At 48.9% G+C, this 18,326-nt stretch overlaps 5 protein-coding genes across 5 annotated transcripts; 2 read left to right on the top strand and 3 right to left on the bottom strand.

Annotated features, from left to right (window-relative positions):
- Window positions 1–1,455: 1,455 nt before the first annotated feature.
- On the bottom strand, window positions 1,456–2,248 carry V8C40DRAFT_269321 (ankyrin repeat domain-containing protein; the record flags this gene model as incomplete). Its single annotated transcript, XM_083220070.1, has 2 exons — window positions 1,456–1,879; window positions 2,049–2,248. The coding sequence occupies 2 exons, from the start codon at window positions 2,246–2,248 to the stop codon at window positions 1,456–1,458; spliced, it is 624 nt and encodes a 207-aa protein (XP_083069543.1).
- Window positions 2,249–6,198: 3,950 nt separating this feature from the next.
- V8C40DRAFT_277035 (cyclophilin-like domain-containing protein) lies at window positions 6,199–6,759 on the bottom strand (the record flags this gene model as incomplete). Its single annotated transcript, XM_083220923.1, has 2 exons — window positions 6,199–6,621; window positions 6,682–6,759. 2 exons carry the CDS (start codon window positions 6,757–6,759, stop codon window positions 6,199–6,201), a joined length of 501 nt encoding a protein of 166 aa, XP_083069542.1.
- Window positions 6,760–9,359: 2,600 nt separating this feature from the next.
- Window positions 9,360–11,155, top strand: V8C40DRAFT_80499 (or S-antigen, C-terminal domain-containing protein). Its single transcript, XM_083223453.1, has 3 exons — window positions 9,360–9,614; window positions 9,732–10,616; window positions 10,694–11,155. Exons 1-3 carry the CDS (start codon window positions 9,528–9,530, stop codon window positions 10,934–10,936), a joined length of 1,215 nt encoding a protein of 404 aa, XP_083069541.1. The 5' UTR covers window positions 9,360–9,527; the 3' UTR covers window positions 10,937–11,155.
- A 4,293-nt stretch (window positions 11,156–15,448) lies between these two features.
- Window positions 15,449–16,012, bottom strand: V8C40DRAFT_281977 (uncharacterized protein; the record flags this gene model as incomplete). The annotated part of the gene is made up of 1 exon (XM_083221711.1): window positions 15,449–16,012. The coding sequence occupies one exon, from the start codon at window positions 16,010–16,012 to the stop codon at window positions 15,683–15,685; it is 330 nt and encodes a 109-aa protein (XP_083069540.1). The 3' UTR covers window positions 15,449–15,682.
- Window positions 16,013–17,256: 1,244 nt separating this feature from the next.
- Window positions 17,257–18,081, top strand: V8C40DRAFT_269316 (uncharacterized protein; the record flags this gene model as incomplete). The annotated part of the gene is made up of 1 exon (XM_083220069.1): window positions 17,257–18,081. The coding sequence occupies one exon, from the start codon at window positions 17,257–17,259 to the stop codon at window positions 18,079–18,081; it is 825 nt and encodes a 274-aa protein (XP_083069539.1).
- Between the last annotated feature and the right edge of the window lie 245 nt (window positions 18,082–18,326).

Raw genomic sequence — 18,326 nt, 5'->3', positions numbered from 1 at the left:
AAGTCTTGGAATTCTTTGCGCTACTCCCTGGTGTGACGGTCTCTGAGACTCGCTTTCGTGGCGTGTAAACGCCGTCAGCCTTTTCCATGCGGCATGGTGCTGGACCCATGCCGGGTCGTTGTCTTCAAGGATCTGCGACACGTCCGATGAAATGATGCCTGAAAGATGGTCGTCTTTCATCCAGCGGTGTTTGGCTGCCAGGTCGGCAAACCAACTTTGTGTCGATAGATTATATGGGCCACATGGATCTCTTATACTGCCATGTTGTAAGTCTTCCACAAGTTCCTAGTCTATGGATTTTAGTGTAGAATTGTTCGGGTAGAGATCGCTTAGAGATGGAAACTCTTCAATGCTGTTCTCCTCAAACCCTCCCTTGCATGTCTCGAATGATATCAACTCATCAATCACGTTTGCCATGATCAATGCTTTTTGCTGACTTCGGTATGGATTACAGCAGCTTTGCCTGACCGTGAAACATAAATCCTCTGTGCAGTTGTGCTTTTGCACACTAGAAAATGTAGCAATTTCCCGGGCAAGGGTGGTATTCGAGGTAGCGATCGGTGAAGTCAGAAATGACATAGTTGCCAAATCTGTTCATTGCCTCTTCATGATGCTGGTTGAGCTTTCCTGGGTACAGGGCGTTCAGCAGGACTCATTTGGCCCATGAGCACTCGTCTTCAGCTTTTGCCTCGGCTTCGGCCTCGTCAAGTGCCTTATGGGCGCTTTCATTGGCCTTTAACCACTTCTCTAGTGAGTTCGCACACTTCTGAATCGCCTTCCTTTGGTCCCTGGCGCTCTCTCCAACAGACCTATATTCGTGATATGCCACCACCAGTTGCGTGGTTAGGGCTGGGCACCTATTCTGAAAAATATGTTAGTGGTTCTGACTCTGGCGGCTACAGACCAGGGCATATCGTCCATACAAGACTCTTCCAGGCCCAATGGAGCCTTTGCAGATGTGGCATGCGCTCAGAACCTATCCTCAGAGGCCACTTGGCGGCCATGAAGATTATACACGGGAGATTGCCCAATCTATGGACTTTCAGAAGGTCCGCCGTCTGAAGGAATAGAAGCTAAAGGTGAGGGAGACCTTACTCAAAGACCACCAATTCAGACTCTTCCACCGGCTTTGCAGAATTCAAAGAGAGTGCCCAATTGTCAACGGCACTGCGAAAAAAGGAGATAGTGCTCGATGCCCTCCGTTTGGGCGTCTCGTCGGTGTATGTGATCAAACACCAACGTATTTTGTGCATATGTATTTCCCATCACCATGGCTATCCGTCGCCAATTTCTCCTTCAACTCGCTCATCCACTTCGATTTCTCCTTGCCAGTGGTCATGCCGACAGGGTAAGGAAACACCGACGGGGCGTTGACTTTCTTGAAGATCGTTGGAAGCCATTGGAGATAAGTCATATGACCTCCACCGAGGCGTATACATTTTCGGGGGTTGTTCTTTAGTGGCCATTGCCAGCATCGTGTAGTGTGGGAAGAAGGCCGGCTATAATCTTCCCATGAATATGTTTCGCGGCCAGCACGCAAGCGTTGCATCCGTCATCATCTCGTGCATGGCCATCGACCCATGAGTCCTCTAATAGCATGTTAATGACGTGTACGCTTTGTAGTTGGCCTGAAGAGCCGGCCGCCAATAATGGAGTCATGCCGTTAATGTGTTTTCCATTTGGGTCAACTCGGTCATCGTCAAGAAAGAGACGGACGACTTCCTGCCTGCAGCGCTGCACAGCCAATCCCAACAGCGTTTCGTCTCGGCCGTTGCGCTCATTGGGGTCAGCTCGATCGTCTCGGCCGTTGCGACCACGGTGGTCAACTCGACCATCTTCAAGAAGTATACTGACTACTCCCCTATCTCCGTTTACTTTACTATCTTTACTCTGATTAGTTTCGTATGGTAGAAAGAAAGGGACAACCTTTCGTTGTTTATGTTTGCTTGTGTTTGATCGCTAGCTAGATGATAGGTTCATTAAGGTAGGGATAAGAGATACTAACCTTTTAAGAGAGGCTTCCTGATGCGGTAGTATATCGAGCTGACATGAAATATGCCGTCGGTAAGATGCGGTGAGGGGGAACATCATCTTCCAAGAGCTGACTTTGGACTTGATGCCAGAGTTTAACAAGAAGTAGCCAGGTCATTATCGAATGGAATTCACTTCCGGAGGATGCTGTTAAGTTGAACAACTTCACCATGAGTTGGTGTTCTTGCGAAATTATTTGCGAAATGACTGTTGGCATGATGATAATCGCTATGCCGTTCGGTAGTGTTTAAACCAAATTCATAGCTACTTAGATGGTAGACTAATAGAGGGCGATTTGGTTTGGTAATGCTGAGTTGGTTGTTTCCTCATTCTCGCGGTGATTGGTTGTAGATGGTGGCTTTTGAAGGCGATGAGCCAATGGGAATTCCAAAGAACATGGCAATTTTACTAGAACCAGAATCTCTGGTGACGGCGATTTTTGGAACACAGACTGAAATCTCGACTCGTTAAGTTCTTCTTTGCCATCATGTATCATATCCATTCTAGGTTCTGGGGAAGGGTGACATTCAACGCAGATAGTAAGCATCTTTATTAGACACGAAGAATGATTGATGTTGACCTATGACAGGTTGAGTTCTTGATTTTAGCGTGCGTATACACCATCTTATCGCCTTCCGTAGTCGTGTATGATGAGGTTTTCGTTTCCGTTCAAGGACTTGGCGATTCAGTCGAAGTATCGCCTGTATTCAAGGTAGGTGTGTATGGGAAAGAGGGAAATATACTTTTCTCTTCATAGCTACCTACTGTATCGGTTATCGAGAATCATAAGTCGATGAGAATCGCCTTGTCTAGGCAAAGTGGATATTGGGAGCGTTGTTTGGGTGGCGACAGTCGGATGGACGATAGAAAAAATCTGACCGGTCTCTAACGGCAAGCCACTGAAACGATGGGCAACATTTTCTTGTATATAGAACGGTAAAGAAGGCGGTGATGTTGCAACTTTTGGTATAAACATGGGGCACTCCTTTGTAGATGATGCTGGAGACCATGTCGAATAGCCCGTTACCCATTCGCAGCTGGGTTGTGAGACGATACACGGGAGTGCCATTGGTAAAGACGTTATTTTAGAGCTTTATAGTATAACATATGAGCCTCGTCTATAATTAGCAGTTAATATCTGATTTTGCCCATACCGGGACAAACCAGCTGGTATTTCATCTTCGTTGTCCTCCGTCATCGCCTGTTTCGACTTCTCGTAAGACGGGCGTCCAGGTTCCTCAAGGTGGGCGGGTTGCTGTGAGAGTGGTTGTGTATCTGTGACTGCATCTGAGATGAATCTAAGCCAGAGATATGAAACTGTTAGAAGTCTGGCAGCCCTACAGACGGATGAGAAAGTTGTGGGTGTTTTCGAGCTGGCCCACCTGGCGTTATTGTAAGTACCTAGTCCCAGCTTCTGCAAATTTATCATGCAGTGCTATGGCTGTTTGATCGACTTGTCCTTTTGAGAGGCGCTTTTTGAGATCTTGTGAGTGTGCTGCTTGGCTTCAATGTATATGTCAACCTTAGCTCTGAACATCCCATTGTCATGATTAGTGGGTAGATTTGGCTCGACTGGAGGAAAATTCAGGATCCATAGGATTTACCGGAGCCAGCTGATGTGGAGTAAGCAGGCAGGAGATTTGGCCAAACCATCTTTCAAAGACGCCATGGGGGTTGATAATGAGCGTTCCTTTTGTATTAGAAGTAGAAGAGTGTGGCGAGGTGAGATTCTTCGTACGGTCTTCGTTGGCAGCTCGGAAACATTCCATGCACCTGCTATAATCTACGTCATACAGTATCATCTCCATCGTCTTCAGGCGACGCAGAATGTCATTTCCGTCATGCACATCGCTGTGAGCCTGACGTTGGGCCGCTAATATGTCCAGTTTTGTTAATAGTCGCGGCAGATTGCTTTGCGCTGCGCTGTATAGCTGACGTCTTCTCCCGCGACTGTCATTGGTTCGAACTGTTTCGTATGACTGATGAAAGATCGCTGGAACATTCGGATGTTGCGCGAAAGTGACAAAATTCTGCACTGAAGAAACTGATCGCGTGGCTAGGTAGTCAGGGGAAACTGTGTGGGGTGAGTTATTGTTGTTTCTGGTCGATGTTGACTTGAGTAGGCGTCCATTATCAGGCATTGAGCGCCAGACTCGCCAGACTCAACGTCGCCGGCTCGTTGAGTCTTCCTAGCTTCGTCGACAACGACATCGGTTGGCCTGATGGAGCCGTCTACAAGTGTCCTAAACGGAGTCAGCCATTGCTATTATAGCCACGGCAGTTCCGGCGATACGAGCGGCGAGGGTGAATTGTTCCAAGGGGGCCAATGGCAGGAAAATACTCACCATATAGCAAAGCTTGGCTGATCTCTTCCCAGCCTTTTTTCGGACGCTGTCGATAGCAGCGGAGTATTGGGGAAGAGTATAGATGGACGAAGTTGGGGATGACTCTCCTGTCCCATTCACGTCCACCTCCGTAAGTAGTGGATAAGATGTTCACCTTGTTTGTGCAGTAAGATCGTTACAAAGGCAGCTGGCGTGAAGGATAGAAGATCTTCCAACACTCTGTGAAGTAGATTGATATACTGATAGTGAAAGTTGGTGATTGTAATGAGGGGTTAAGATGGGATATAGTGGGGAGAAAACGAAAGTAATAAGATGTGTATGAAACGTTTCCGTACTGTAAGGCGGATTCCGAGATGGAACGGTTCATCATGTATGATTTATCAGAGGAAAAGTGTTAGAGTTTGCTGTAGTTGTCCATCTGCTCCAAAGAGGTCAGTAGTCAAGAGCCAACAGCCACCCAAATGTACATTGAGCTCACTTACAATGTGTAGTAAAACGAAGGATAATCTGTAAGGTAGTTGAGGCCACTGTTAGTAGTAAATTTCAGACAGGTAGAGCCGCCTCTATAAGTGGGCGGCACATGGCACCGTAAGCCATCTTCTGAGTATGAATGGAGGGGAAGGATGGGGGGGGATGGAAACTTGAGAAGAAGGGAGAATAACAGGTCTTTATATAATCGCTACTCTACTTGAACGTATCGTTGCAGGAGACAGAAAAGAGAGTCGACGTCATCTTTGCCGGGCCACGACATGACAGACAAGAGTGAATATGCTGCTACAACTGAATAACTTGATTCTCGTCGACTTCGTGAAACCGGCCACGTATGAGTGGCAACGGATAGAGAAGTTGGTATCCGCGCAAATTTTTCACGAGAGCAAAAGGGTGGGAGGCGGTTCGAGGCCCGCTGGCCTATCAACTTAGTAAGACGGCACCTGATAATGTTCCATGAAAAGCATATGAAGCACTAGGGATGCGAAAGACCGTAACTCAATTCAACCTTTCACATGGTGTAACACATGTCATGATATAATAGCATTAGAAAATGTGAGTTGCTTGGCTATCAAGGCCATCACCACGTAGTCATCAGCAAGCGAGTAGCCACCCAAGGTAACTCGGAATACCGGTGAGAAAGAGGGATAAAGCAGTTAATGATCAAGGTCAGGGCACGCGATTTGTTGGGGGCCTTTGCGGCCTATATTCGAAATAGTTTGGTTCGACGTTGGCTGTCTAAGCTGTATCGTCTCATTCTACATGATGGTGGACCGAATGTGGAATTATATGTATCCTCGAGCAGAAACGGCGCTGATCTATATGCGCAACAATTCGCTTTGCATCTTGGAGGGTAAACGTTGAGCATTCTCCATCCTACGTAACCTGCAACTGGTTCACCAACTTTGTTGATGCTCGTTTGCGATCAACTGTGGGCTTAGAGTCGGCTTGCTGAGGTCAATAGTACCCGACCTAGGTGTAAAATCAAGGCAAGGGCTGGTTCAAGTGATTCTTCGGCCTGAACATCGTCAAACACTGTGCATGCCGCCTCTTCCGTCTGTATGCTGTAGATTTTCTCCTTTCCTCCCTCGAGATTTTATCGTTGACAGCATCAAACCGTGAGTCCTTTTCACCAGCCTGTAGTCGCTAATCGAGTTATAGTCGTCAAAGGACGGTCAGAATCCAATAGCGCTGAACAGCGTATAGCTGGCATACGTCTGGTCGGAAGAGGGGGGCTCGTTAGGGGCAGCATCCTTGTCGCAGATATGTTTGTGCAACACTCGACATGGTTTACTTTTCGATTGTTTTTGTGAGACTCGGGTTGGCCATATCCTTATTCAGCCAGCGGGTTCGCGTGTATGGTTACTTTTTCTATGCGAAATGGCTCCTTTGGACGGCTCTTCTTGTCCACCTCGACGGCCTCCATCTTGGCCAGTGTCACGAGGCCCTCGTCGCCAATAACTTTGCCAAACACGGTGTTCAAGCCGTCGAGATGGGGCGCTTTGTCAAAGGTGATGAAGAACTGCGAACCGTTTGTGCCAGGCCCTTTGTTGGCCATGGAAACGAAGCCCCTGCCGCTGTGTCTCAGGGCGGGTCGTATCTCGTCTTCGAAAGGGGCGCCCCATATGGACTGTCCGCCCTTCGGGTTCTCGGCAGTCGGGTTGGCGGGAGCTCCTGTTTGCACCATGAACTTTGGAATCAGGCGGTGGAAGGGCGACTGGTCGTAGTAGCCGGAGGCGCAAAGGGCGAGAAAGTTCTATTGTGGTTCGTTAGCAGCGGTCCTGGAATCTGAAAAGTTTGGAGGAGGGAAACATGCCTCGGCCGTTTTGGGGACGCTCTCGCAAAAGACCTCAATCTTGATGTCGCCCAGCGACGTGTGAAGCGTGACAGACATTGTGTCGCCGGATTGAAGAACTTGTGTCCGACTGTGATATCCAGAGTGTGAATGTTTGTTCGGGTTGAAACAAAAAGTCGATTTGCTATGGATGGCCAAAGCTTCAAGGCGGCTGTTGAAGCTCAGCCCAGTCTAAACCGCATCGGGACCAGGGTGGACGCTACCTCTTTGCGGTACTGCTAGACAATGAAAGTCACTCCACTACAGAATTCGGGTGGAGGGGTTACATTGCCGGAATAGAAATGCAAAATGTGAGATGTGGCCCGAATCTCGCCTGTTGGGATTCTCGAAGGAAAAGAAAAAGGGGCAGAAAACGTGACGAATAGTGGACGAATAGTGAGGAATGCTGATGACGGTTGAGTAATCAGCGGTGACCGGGTTTTGAGCATCTTGTTGCTGTTCCTGGATATTGTTGGATCGGACGAGGCTGACTGCGGCTGTAATAGAACAGTCTGAGTGAGCCCGATGGAGTACTTTGCGCTGCTAGGGACCCTTACCGGGAACCAAACAAACACCAACTAAGCTTGGGTACCTATCTTTAACTCAATCGACGTCAAAGCCACAGCGATCATCCAGACTATCCTTTGCCTATCTCGTCCATCGAGTCCATTTCCGGATACAGTATGCGCATATATGCATACACGTGCAATGTGACATACAAGACATCACCGGTTTTATGAGGAATCAAGGCGCTCCCAATCCAAATCCAAATGTAGGCCCTGGCATCTCTCCTCCTGCTCCCATTATGGAGCTCGCCAAAAAAGCCTTGCCGCTCCCCCTGTCGCCGCGGTAAGAACTGGCAAGGGGACAAAGATGCCCGGACGGTGACGCAGTAGAACGGGCCAACGAACGACAGGCACGGTGATGATATTATTACAGGTCCATTTTACTCCGTACGGGGAATGGATGGCAGAGGCCTGGCGCTGCAAATAAGCCGGGCATGTACGAGGTACAGGGACGAGCTAAATCGCATACGACGGCGGTACGAGGGCGACTAGAAACGGCACGCGATTAGAATGTGTTAGGTACTCGTTCAATTTACTCGCAAAGATCAATCTGCTTATTCTTGCAATTTTTAATCCGATTATTACTTTTCTTATAAATATTAGAAGGGTGTCATGAAATGTAACCAAGCACGTGCATGCAGTTGAAAGGGTCAAGGCCATCTCACCTTACGTCGCCTCACCTCACCTGCGTGCAGAATACACGTACCGTGCATGTCATGGACCACATCATGATTTCTCGAACCACACACACAACGTGCTTCTGCCCTACGGCAACAGGAACAGGCTGAATCCAGACTGGACGGAGTTAATCGCGGGGTACTTTGCCGTATCCATGAAATGGGCCAGATGGAGCCTCAGCCATAGCGCCAGCAACGCAACAGGGCTGTGGGCTAAGTAAGTAAGATATTAATGGAACGGCCTATGCACCTACAAGTATGAACGTAGATTGTCGACATCCACGCCTTGCCGGGCCGCACACCCAAATCGCAATCCTATTCTGTTCCTTGCCTCGAGCTGAAACCAGCAAGCATCTCGGATTTTTGCTCGGCGACGACGGCGGGAAAGGAGGTGAGACAGAACAGATAAAGAGCACGTAGCAGCTTGAAGCCTATTATAACGAGCTCGCCCTGTGTGCGTGTGCTTTACCGGCCTTGTTCTGTGCCGTGTCGCTCGTTTTCTGCTTTACTTCTGCTTGCTCAGCTCAGCTCAGCTCATTTTACTTCTTTTCCCTTCTATTACCTCTCACGCTCACTCGTTAACTCACTCGCTCTATTTTTCTGGCCCCCGTTTCCCGCCTTGACAAGCTACTGCTGCTGCTCCTCCTGGACATAATTAGCTCCATCAGTAAGCTCAAGCTTCCTGTGCTCAGAGGCGCAGGCGTCATCTCAACCGGGTCCGGCGCCACAAGCCCCCCCGCTGCTGTTCTCGAGCAATCTCACCAACCTGCCTCAAACCGGCGCACAATCCAATTTCTGCTGTCCAATCTATCGCATTTGATCCCCGAATCCTCCCAAGTACCTGGTACTATCCTGTAGGTGCTCCCATCCCATCCCGTCCCTCTCAGCTTAGCGACCCGGCGCCTTGTCTCGTCTCGTCCTCCCAGCGCCAGCAGAGCCGCTGCAGCTCCACAGAAGCTAATGCATCTTGCGGCCAGTCCCCGATTTCAGCTGTCGACGAGGGTCGCCATTGCTCGAGCCGCCTTACCTAAACCACCCCCCAAAAGGCGCTGCTGCTGCTGCCTCTCCTCCTGTCAAACTCGCCTTCCAACCGTCCCTTTGCGACAATCTCGACACCTGCAGCGCCAGCGCGCCGAGGCTGATGCTGACGCTGCTCTCGATTGCTGAGCCCTGCTGAAAGCGAATGCGACCCGGTCTAGGCGATCCGATCCCGCTGGCACGAGCCCTGTGAACCAGAAACCCACCCATCCGCAGCGTGCCAACCCCACCTTGGTATCGACCCGCCTGTTCTTCTTCTTGCTCTGTCTGCGTCTGTGCCTGCGTCTCTGTTCTTGTGCGGTCTGGTATCGTGACGGCTGCTCACCGAAGAGGCCTATGCCTGCTGGTCATCTGCTGTCGGCCCAGGCTTGGGGGATCCAAACGCAACAAACTCCCACGGCTCCGAGCCCGCGACTCCACGACCGCTGCCTCGACGCTCCCCTGACATCCAAGCACCGATCTCCAGCTCTGCCGCTGACGTCTCCGCCACCCTCCGCGCATTCGTAATCCTGCGACAACTGCGACGACCACAAGTTACCGCGATAGCATGGCGACCACGCCAGCTAGTGTCCGGGTTTCGGGCCCTCCAAACAGGAGCTTTCTCGTGGGATATCCGGGCATCTCTGCGACTCTGGTACGTTGGCTGTAGCCTGCCATACCTCCCCTCGCCAGCTCCGTCTCTGGTCCGGGGGATGCGACCAAGAGACTCGGCGTCAAGACAAGCTTGTGCTGACAGCTAACCATTCTACAGCCACGGATCGAGGGCAAGGTTGAGATTCGACCAGGCCATGGCTACTCCATGCCCGTGCCCGTGTCTTTAGTACGGATAAGCCTGCAGAAGCGCGAAACCATCCACCCCGACGCCGATAGCCTTACCAAGCGACATCTCGGCGCCCCCCGAAAAGAGACGACAGATGTCGTCGGCAAGGAGGTGCTGCTATTTAGATGCTCATCGGGCAAGGACGCCGAGAACGTCATCTCTATGGACCTACCCTTTGTCATCTTCATCCCCTTCGGCAGGGGCGGAGAAGAGACAAATCGAAGAATACCGCCCGCGTCCCTGCAGCTCCCTAGTAGGATCGCTGAGACGTACTACGAGCTCGTGGTGACAGTCCAGCAAGGCCACAGCAACCAATATAGATACAGCTTTCCGCTCCCTCTCCTCCGATACGACACCCTGTCCACCTTTGGCATGTACAACAAGCCTGAAACGAAGATGATTGCGAGCGACAACCTCGTCAACCTGGGCATCAACCTACCGCGCTGGAGCTACGGCCCCAACGATCCCATTACCGTATACATCAAGATATCTCCCAACCCCGACTGGTGGAAAAAGGCCCAGAAAGTCACCATAGACAAGATTACGCTGGGCATAGAGGAGGAAATCACTTTCAATCCGGAGGGCGACGAACCGACCAAAAAGGTCAATAAGCTGGCGAAGCAAGTCCAGGTTGTCAAGACAAAGTTACCAGAGGCCGGATACGCAACCAATATCGGCCTGGTTTTTCCCTCAAAGGATCTGAGAGACCCCGACGGCATCATCAGGAGGGGCAAGCCGGCCTTTCCCCAGTACGAAGTTGTCTCATTCACCACCTCATCAACACTTTACAAGATTGAGTTTTATCTCAACATCAAGGTATGGTCTCTTTTTCTGTCTTTCGTTTGCCTTTGCCTTTCTTCACAGAGAGCCATTACTAACATAGCTGCGTGTAGGTACAACTAAGTGGTGCCAGGGACCTACAAATACGACAACCCATCGTGATATGCCCGCTCGATCAGCAAGGCTGCAAGGAGGAAATGGACGCCATCGAAATCGCCGCCAGAGAGGCCGCGCATGTCGACCCGAACAACCCCATGCTTCCCGCCCACTCAATCGTCCTAGCCAACGATCGAGATTCATTACGAGCCCTGGGCCTGTGTATGGTCGGTGGCCAGAAGAAGCCGTTTATCGAGTGATTTGGCCGAATTTACAACGGGGCCAAACTGAGCATGCCCGACCGGCATGAAGAAATGAGAATTCAAAAAGAGTCAGAAACGATGTGCGCCAAGAAGCGAATATCTCTTCGACTACAGCTGCGTCGCAAAGAGCAACACATACGTTGTATGCCTTGCCGCAAGCAATCGAACACCTCGGAGCATGCTTAATTCAAGCACAAGGAGCGATAGATTATCCATCTGACCCATCGGCGAGATCAAGCCGAGTTCGATACAGCGAGACGTTCGAGCAGCACCCACTGGCCAGAGAGTTTTGAAAAAGAATACGATTGGCTATCAACAAACGGTACACCATATACCCATTTGAAAAAGGCGTTTTTATTTTGTTTTTTCTTGTTTGGTCCACTGAGGTGGGAAGTGGGAGCAGCTTCTCTATATTTTGACTCAAGGCATAGTGCATGGCGTTTCTAGGCCACCTCGGACCGCTTGAGGTCTGGGAGGGAAGGGGGGGTTATTTGGGAGACGCTCGGAAGCTGGCTGGGACAATACACGGTTTTGGCACATTGAATGCGCTGGATATGTGCTGGGATGGATTCCGGAGTGCGCGGCTTCTGTTATATAAAAAATTCCTGAAGCTGGCTTTCTTTTTTCATGTATTCAACGATGACGAGGCTGATGAGATACTGGACTCTTAATACATGTACTGTAGTATATATATTTCTTGGAGGAGACTGGTTTTTAGGTGTGCTGTACGTTTTTGTCAAACTGGTTGGTGGAGGAGAGGGGGTGATATCAATCTCACCGACGAGCAGTAATAAATACCTTATTCATGTATGCAAGATGCACAGTATTGATATGTATGGCAGTGTATATCACGATAATGATACAGAAACCCGTGAAAGGTGAAAATGATTTCTCTCTCCTTAGGTCGATACCTCAGGGGTGATGCAGTTGCCCAGCACCAGCACCTCTAGGGGACTGGTACGTTGATCCACCGCGATGATGATGATGGGCAACTGCACGTTATTCTTCTTTTTTAGTCCTGAGCTCGACTTTTGAACAGACCTTTACATCTCCTCTATTTGCAAATACAATGTCCCAGAAAATGTACGCCTTTAAACTGGCCGTCAGAGAGCTCACAAATGATAAGATTACCCATGTATGCAAGATGCATACCCAGTATTGAGATGCATGGCAGTGTATATCACGGTAATGACGACAAGTCAATGAAGAAACAAGCAATCACTTGCCCTAGGTAGGCCCTAAGGTATATAAGAATAAATAATGCAGTTCCTGTCGCCCCTCGGGGTGGTGCAGTTGCCTAGGGAGGTAAACCAGACCCCTTAGGGGGCTGGTACGTTCAGTTCACATTGAGCCTTCCGATGATGGCAAGCACCTTATTCTTTTTTGGTCGTGAGTTCGAATTTTGAAAAGGCTTTCTTTTTTCCTCTCTTATATATTTGCGAATGTAATGTCACGAGCGGAGTCTTCCATTTATTTAACTGGTTCGAGAGAGCTCATAGATGGGCAGATCAAAAACCCCTTAAGGAGATATTATGATCCAAGAATAATAAATTGATGATTCTGAAATAGCCAAAAATATCAAGCGTAAAGGGAGACAAGTAACTCAGACTGGTACTTCTGCCTGCTGCTAAACCCTGAGAGGAATTAGGTAGCCAAAGGTGCAGCTTCACCACCACTGGCACTACCTGACAGCTGAAACGCATTCATCCCAGAAAATCGGCACCTTTCTACTTTCTTCTGCAACATTCTCTTCTTTCTATCGCCTCTTCTTCGTCATTTTGCTCCTCCGTACCCAACTCTGAACGGGATCAAACGAATTCGACTGCCGTGAATTAATTATTCATCTTTAACGACCGAATCTCGCTGACAAATTTTCTACCCGTCAAACATGAAGAGAGTTCTTGATGCAACAAAACAAAGAAGCTCAGCTTGAGAAAAAGGACAGTCTACTCGTCATGAGCAAGCCGGCTGAAGCTGAGTTGAGTGATGAGGAAGGTGTCCAAATACCTCCATGCAAGACCGAGACAACCACAGACACAATTTCATCCCTCCAAGAAGCGAGACCAGAATCCAAGAGGTTCTCATCGATGAGCAAGTCGTTTGGGGATTGCATGGTGGCCTCTCTCAGCTTGAGGATCCCCAGCGGTATGTTAAGGGCTTTCAGGAAGGGTGTCCAAAGGCGGAAGCCGCAAATCCCGTCGGTCTTCCTTCGCAGGATCAAACTGCGACATACCACGTCTCCCCATCGTGGGTTCCGTGGTCCTGGTTCTTGGTCGTGGATAGCCCTCTTGTCCATTTAGGCTGCTGAATATTTAGTTTGGGCGTCTATCAGGGGCGCATACTTGTTCAAGAGGCTTATGTGAGGCCCTTAGTAAAGGGCCTTCAGTGTCTCGACAGACTTTTGACGGATCTCCTCCAAGGTACAATCCCCATCTTTGAAGAGCTTGGAAAACGTGCCATCTTTGTTAACCAACAGCTTCAGTAGGATGAAGTTCCCAGAGGCCAGCAGCGAGTAATGGAGGATGGTCTGCCGACCTTCACGAGAGATTCTCGACCTGACTGGGGAGGCTACCTCGAACAGCACAGAACCGACACAGGACGTGATAAATGAAACAGCGACTCTCTAGATGACTGCAGGTATTACAGAAACGAAGAACTCCCAACAGCAGCAGTCAGGGGAGAGACGCGAATGGCACACTCTCACCATGATGCAGACTCGACCTCATCGCTCGTTCAGAATGGCAATGCCCCTGCAAATCAAGCGCCAGAACCCACTCAAAACCACGAAGAGTATTTTGATATCATGATGATACAAGACGAGGAGGCAAAAAGCAGAGATACAGAAATGTAGCAAAGGATAGAGAAATGGACAGGCTGCCAGCTTTTGAAGGGCACCGACATCGAACTCTTTCTAAGGACAGCGAACGAAGTAAAGCTCGTGAAGGAGCGCCATATCTTTTAGTAAACAACATCCACACAAAGGTAACTAGATTATATCCAGAGGGATCCTTCTATTTTCTCAGGGTTCAAGAGTGAACAAACCCAACGTTGGACCCCAGTATCACGGGGGGGGCAGAGCGGCATTGAACCCCTTTATTTATTCATTTTCCAGCTTGGACCTTACCAATCATTTTAATCTGCAATCATTATTGGAGTAATTGGTAAATTACACGTTGTCTGCACGTACATAGTCGCATCATTTCTGTAAAACTCTCCCGAATATCGGAGAGACTTTCTTCTATAATCTGCACTATCTCGGTCATAGATTCAAGGCTGTCGTTGTGTACTGCCCGTCACCGATGGGCCTCGTTGATTTACATCGAAAGAACGTATAAGCTCGACACGACAGTATTACTTGTTAATACAAAAGCCTCCGAGAATCAGATACTGCCGCTCTCTTCTCCAAAGGTGAGTCCGTAGTTACTGCACGTAGGACTTGTTACTTATGCCTGGACTGGTGGAATCGAATGCCACATGGAAAATTGTCCTCTGGAGGACCATATATATTAATATACAAGAGTAAAAAACGTTGTATCTATCGCTCCCTCGGGAGTGGTGTAGTTGTCTACCTGGACCAGACCCTTTCGAGGGCTGGTACGCTCCCTACCAGTCTTGGGGTAGGCAAATGCACCTTATTCTTTTTTGGTGGTCAAGTCGCGAGTTTGAACTTTCAACGGAGAATCTTTTTCAATCTTTTTACAATGCATTCTTTGTCCAAGTAAGCGTGTAATGAATGTGTCGGAGAATAGACTCCTTCATCAAAGTGGTTGCTCAAGCTTCCCAGAGAACTCACAATAAATGCCATTCGCGTGTATATGGCAACATGCAAATTGGGATACGTGGCAGTGTATCTCGATGATAATACAAAAGAAGTTCTTATTTGGTGGCCCATCTGGATGGGAAAACGCCCAGGAAGCGTCATTGCCCGAAAACAAGAAATTGATGATTGGAAATAACTCAGCTATAGAACAACGGGTGTAGTTGAAGAGGAGAAAAGTAACTAGTTGGAAGCCGACTTGGCCAGGAAAATGCCACGGACAGAAGACGGAGGAAAGCTCAGAGGGAAATTGTAACCCTACAATGGCCCTGATCACACTCAATAAATTATGCTTTACGCTGAGACGCTGCATAAGTAAGCTGGCGTTTCATAAGGCTTCAGGCTATTTTACGATGGGCTCTCATCTTTGTGGGATTCTATTGTTGCATTTCAAAGGTACAACGATGGAGAGTGAAATGGTCTGATCCTCATAAAATACTTCTTTGTAGCCGGGATGGTGATGAACTGGCCAGCTCTATGAAACAGTTTGTAGACCTCACGAGGGGTTGAGGTAAGGCCTTGACGAGACAACCTTGACGGTAAGGGTACTCGATCAAGGAGCTTTGGCCATTATATTTTGACTTGCTCAAGCCATTGCCCTGATCATCCACCAATTCTTCAATGACATTAATATCACCAATCACCATAGTACATCTACTACATCTACTACATCTACTACATCTACTACATCTACTACATCTACTACATCTACTACATCTACTACATCTACTACATCTACTACATCTACTACGTCTACTACGTCTACTACAGCGCCGTATAAGCATCACGTTAAGACGCTGCTCCTGGGAGGTGAACCCAGGCACAGGTCTGGGGTAGGTGGTGCCTATTACGACAAAGATGATATCGTTTTATTGACCTTGGAACGAATCAACTGTCGACGCCGGAGAGATGCCCTTGAGTGCCTCTTATGCGGCGTTTGTGCGTATCATGCGATAGAGGAGCTCTACATTAGCCGCATACGGGGAGATGATGACGAGCTTAGAGGGATCGATTTTCTTGGATTTGACTAGATCGACCATGAAATCCAGGGCAATGGTGACCTGGTCAGCGCTCTTCTTGGAGCCTGTAGTATCATCGGTATGCACTCGGGCGCCTGGAGTGTGTATGAAGACTGGTAGGAGCTTGCCCTCGGGGGAGGGGGTGACAGTCGGGTACTTTTCTTGTATGTAGTTCTTCAAGGGCCTTGCCAGAATCGAAGGAGGGGGTGGCAATATTGCAGCTGGCGGCGTACACATGAGGCACCCTTTTGTATATTATGCTAAACACCATGTCGAATAGTCCCTAACTCATTCGCAGTTGGGTTGTCAGGCGGTATGTTGGGATGCCACTGACCTGCAAAACGAGGAGGGCCGATAACTCACCGCTCTTTGCAAAGCGGTTGAGATAATTGCCATCAGCATCTTTGTCGTTGGGTGTTATAACAGTCGGAGGCAGCTACTTAGGGTCGCCAAAAATGAAGCAGGGCGAGAGAGTGTTGCCCCAAATGCAATAAAGATCGGCTCTGTTCATATTGAACGCTTCATCCACTGCAAAGACTCCTAGTCGCTGGGACCCTCTTCGACTGGGACTTCATTTGTTGGGACGTCATTTACTGGGACGTCATCCTCGTCGTCGTCATCTTGTACAATGTTCCGTCCACGGAATGTCCGACGGGAAGACAATCGAGGAGGGCGACGGGGAAGTAGAAGCGTCCGTCTGACGCTGGCGCTTGTGTGATTGTGACGCCTGAAGTACAGTGGGAGATGCACTTCTCTTCTGCTGAGCTGCCTGTCTGGGGGAATTTTATGATCCACGGTTGGCAGATGAATATAAAGCAATTGGAGAAGAACTTGCTGCTGGGAGACATGATGCCGGCTGCAAACGTAGGCGTAAACACGTAGACAGCAACCTTTAGAGCCCCCTACTTTGACGCCAAACGAAAAGTACAAGAAAAAGAAGGAAACTGGTCCAACAGGAAGAAATTAAGGCACTGCTACCGCGTGCAAAAACGCGAACGACGAAGGAAGAGGGTGGACTGATCTACACAGTAGATCAAAAAACGGCAAAAGTCGCAGCGTAAACACAAGCAGGCAGGCAGAGCGGATAGACGGACAACGAGGGAAGAAAGGAGATCAAGGACAGGTGTGAAGTGGGAATATTGCGATCTCTTTTAAATCATGAACGAATATTGACTATACTGGGTAGTTGTTAGCAGATAGTAGAAGGAAGTTCCGACAGTAGAAGAGAGTAGCAAGTAGTAGGAGAAAGTAGCAGATAGTAAAAGAAAGTATCGATACTAGAAGAGAGTAGCAGATACCAGAAGAGAGTAAATAATACTGGAAGAAACTACTGGCTACTGGAAGAGATTATATAACTGGAAAAAGTTAGCAGATAGTAGCAATAGTTTGATAGCCAATTTGGGAGGCTGAATAAATGGACACTCCTATAATAAAAATCACCTCTTGCAATCCCGGAAACATTAGATACGGACTTTAGACCAATGTTCACAGGCTTGATCGACTTTCTACAGCCTCACAATGGTGACATGGTCACGAGAGTCTGCGACTATGCTGGAACTTCCTTGTCATGGACGCCAGCTCCCCGCGCCATCTCTCTGGAGGCCATATACCCATTCGCCATCAAGGAGAACAACCGCATTGCATACCACGCCAACCCCAACGTATGCTTCATTGCGACAGCTGTCAACTTCTCCAAGAAGAGGAACCCGTCCCTCCATCCGCCTTTGGTTGCCTCATGGTTCAATTGCCATGATGATGAGGACATGAGTTTCGACAAGCGCAAAAGTCAATGGGTATGGATATACAACGCGCTGTCGAATGTCGCCACCATGTCTCACATTTTCCATTTGGAGCTTCCACATGCGGATCAAATCAAGGCATGGCAGCAGTGGACTCTAGAAGAGCACAAAGAGGCGTTAGAAGTACTCAGAACAGGGGCCAGGCTCCCTATATTCGACCGTTTGCTTTCCGGGCTCAATTCGCGGAACCTTTTTCGTGTCAGCGAAGACAAGCCCTGCGATGCTCGGGCTTCTCAAATTGAGGCTGGCACGGCTATGTATTCCACTCTTGTCCAGATTGGTGTCCAGTACGGTCTCACGCAGTACGAGTTCGAGTACTACCTGACAATCCCATCCCCACGCGGCCTGGATAGAGTCTTTTACCCTTTCCACGTTCTCTCTCGGCCTCAAGCTCTACAAAATGGATGGGACTGGAATAAAGTCACGGCTTTAAGCCACTTCATGTTTTGGAACCTCTCGAAATACTGCAACAAGTTGGAAAGGTCAGGCTCGACAGAATCACCATGATCTATACACCATAGACACCCCCCCCCCCCCAAGAGGATTTTCTTGAAGATCCTGCCTCTACATCCCGTAGGAAGTAGAACAAATGGAACACGGTGTTTACTCGAAATCAGGTACTTAGAAAGACATAACGACGCATAGGGCACATTTCCTGATGGAGTGGTGTTAGCATTTTCCCCTCCTTTGCACTCCATCTGCTGCTTCTAGATTCACGCACCTACGGAAGCTTGAAGGAATACAAACTCACA

Source organism: Trichoderma camerunense (genome assembly GCF_050948025.1).
Source record: "Trichoderma camerunense strain CBS 138272 chromosome Unknown V8C40scaffold_18, whole genome shotgun sequence".
NCBI lineage: Eukaryota > Fungi > Ascomycota > Sordariomycetes > Hypocreales > Hypocreaceae > Trichoderma > Trichoderma camerunense.
This window is presented reverse-complemented; position numbering and strand designations above follow the sequence as displayed.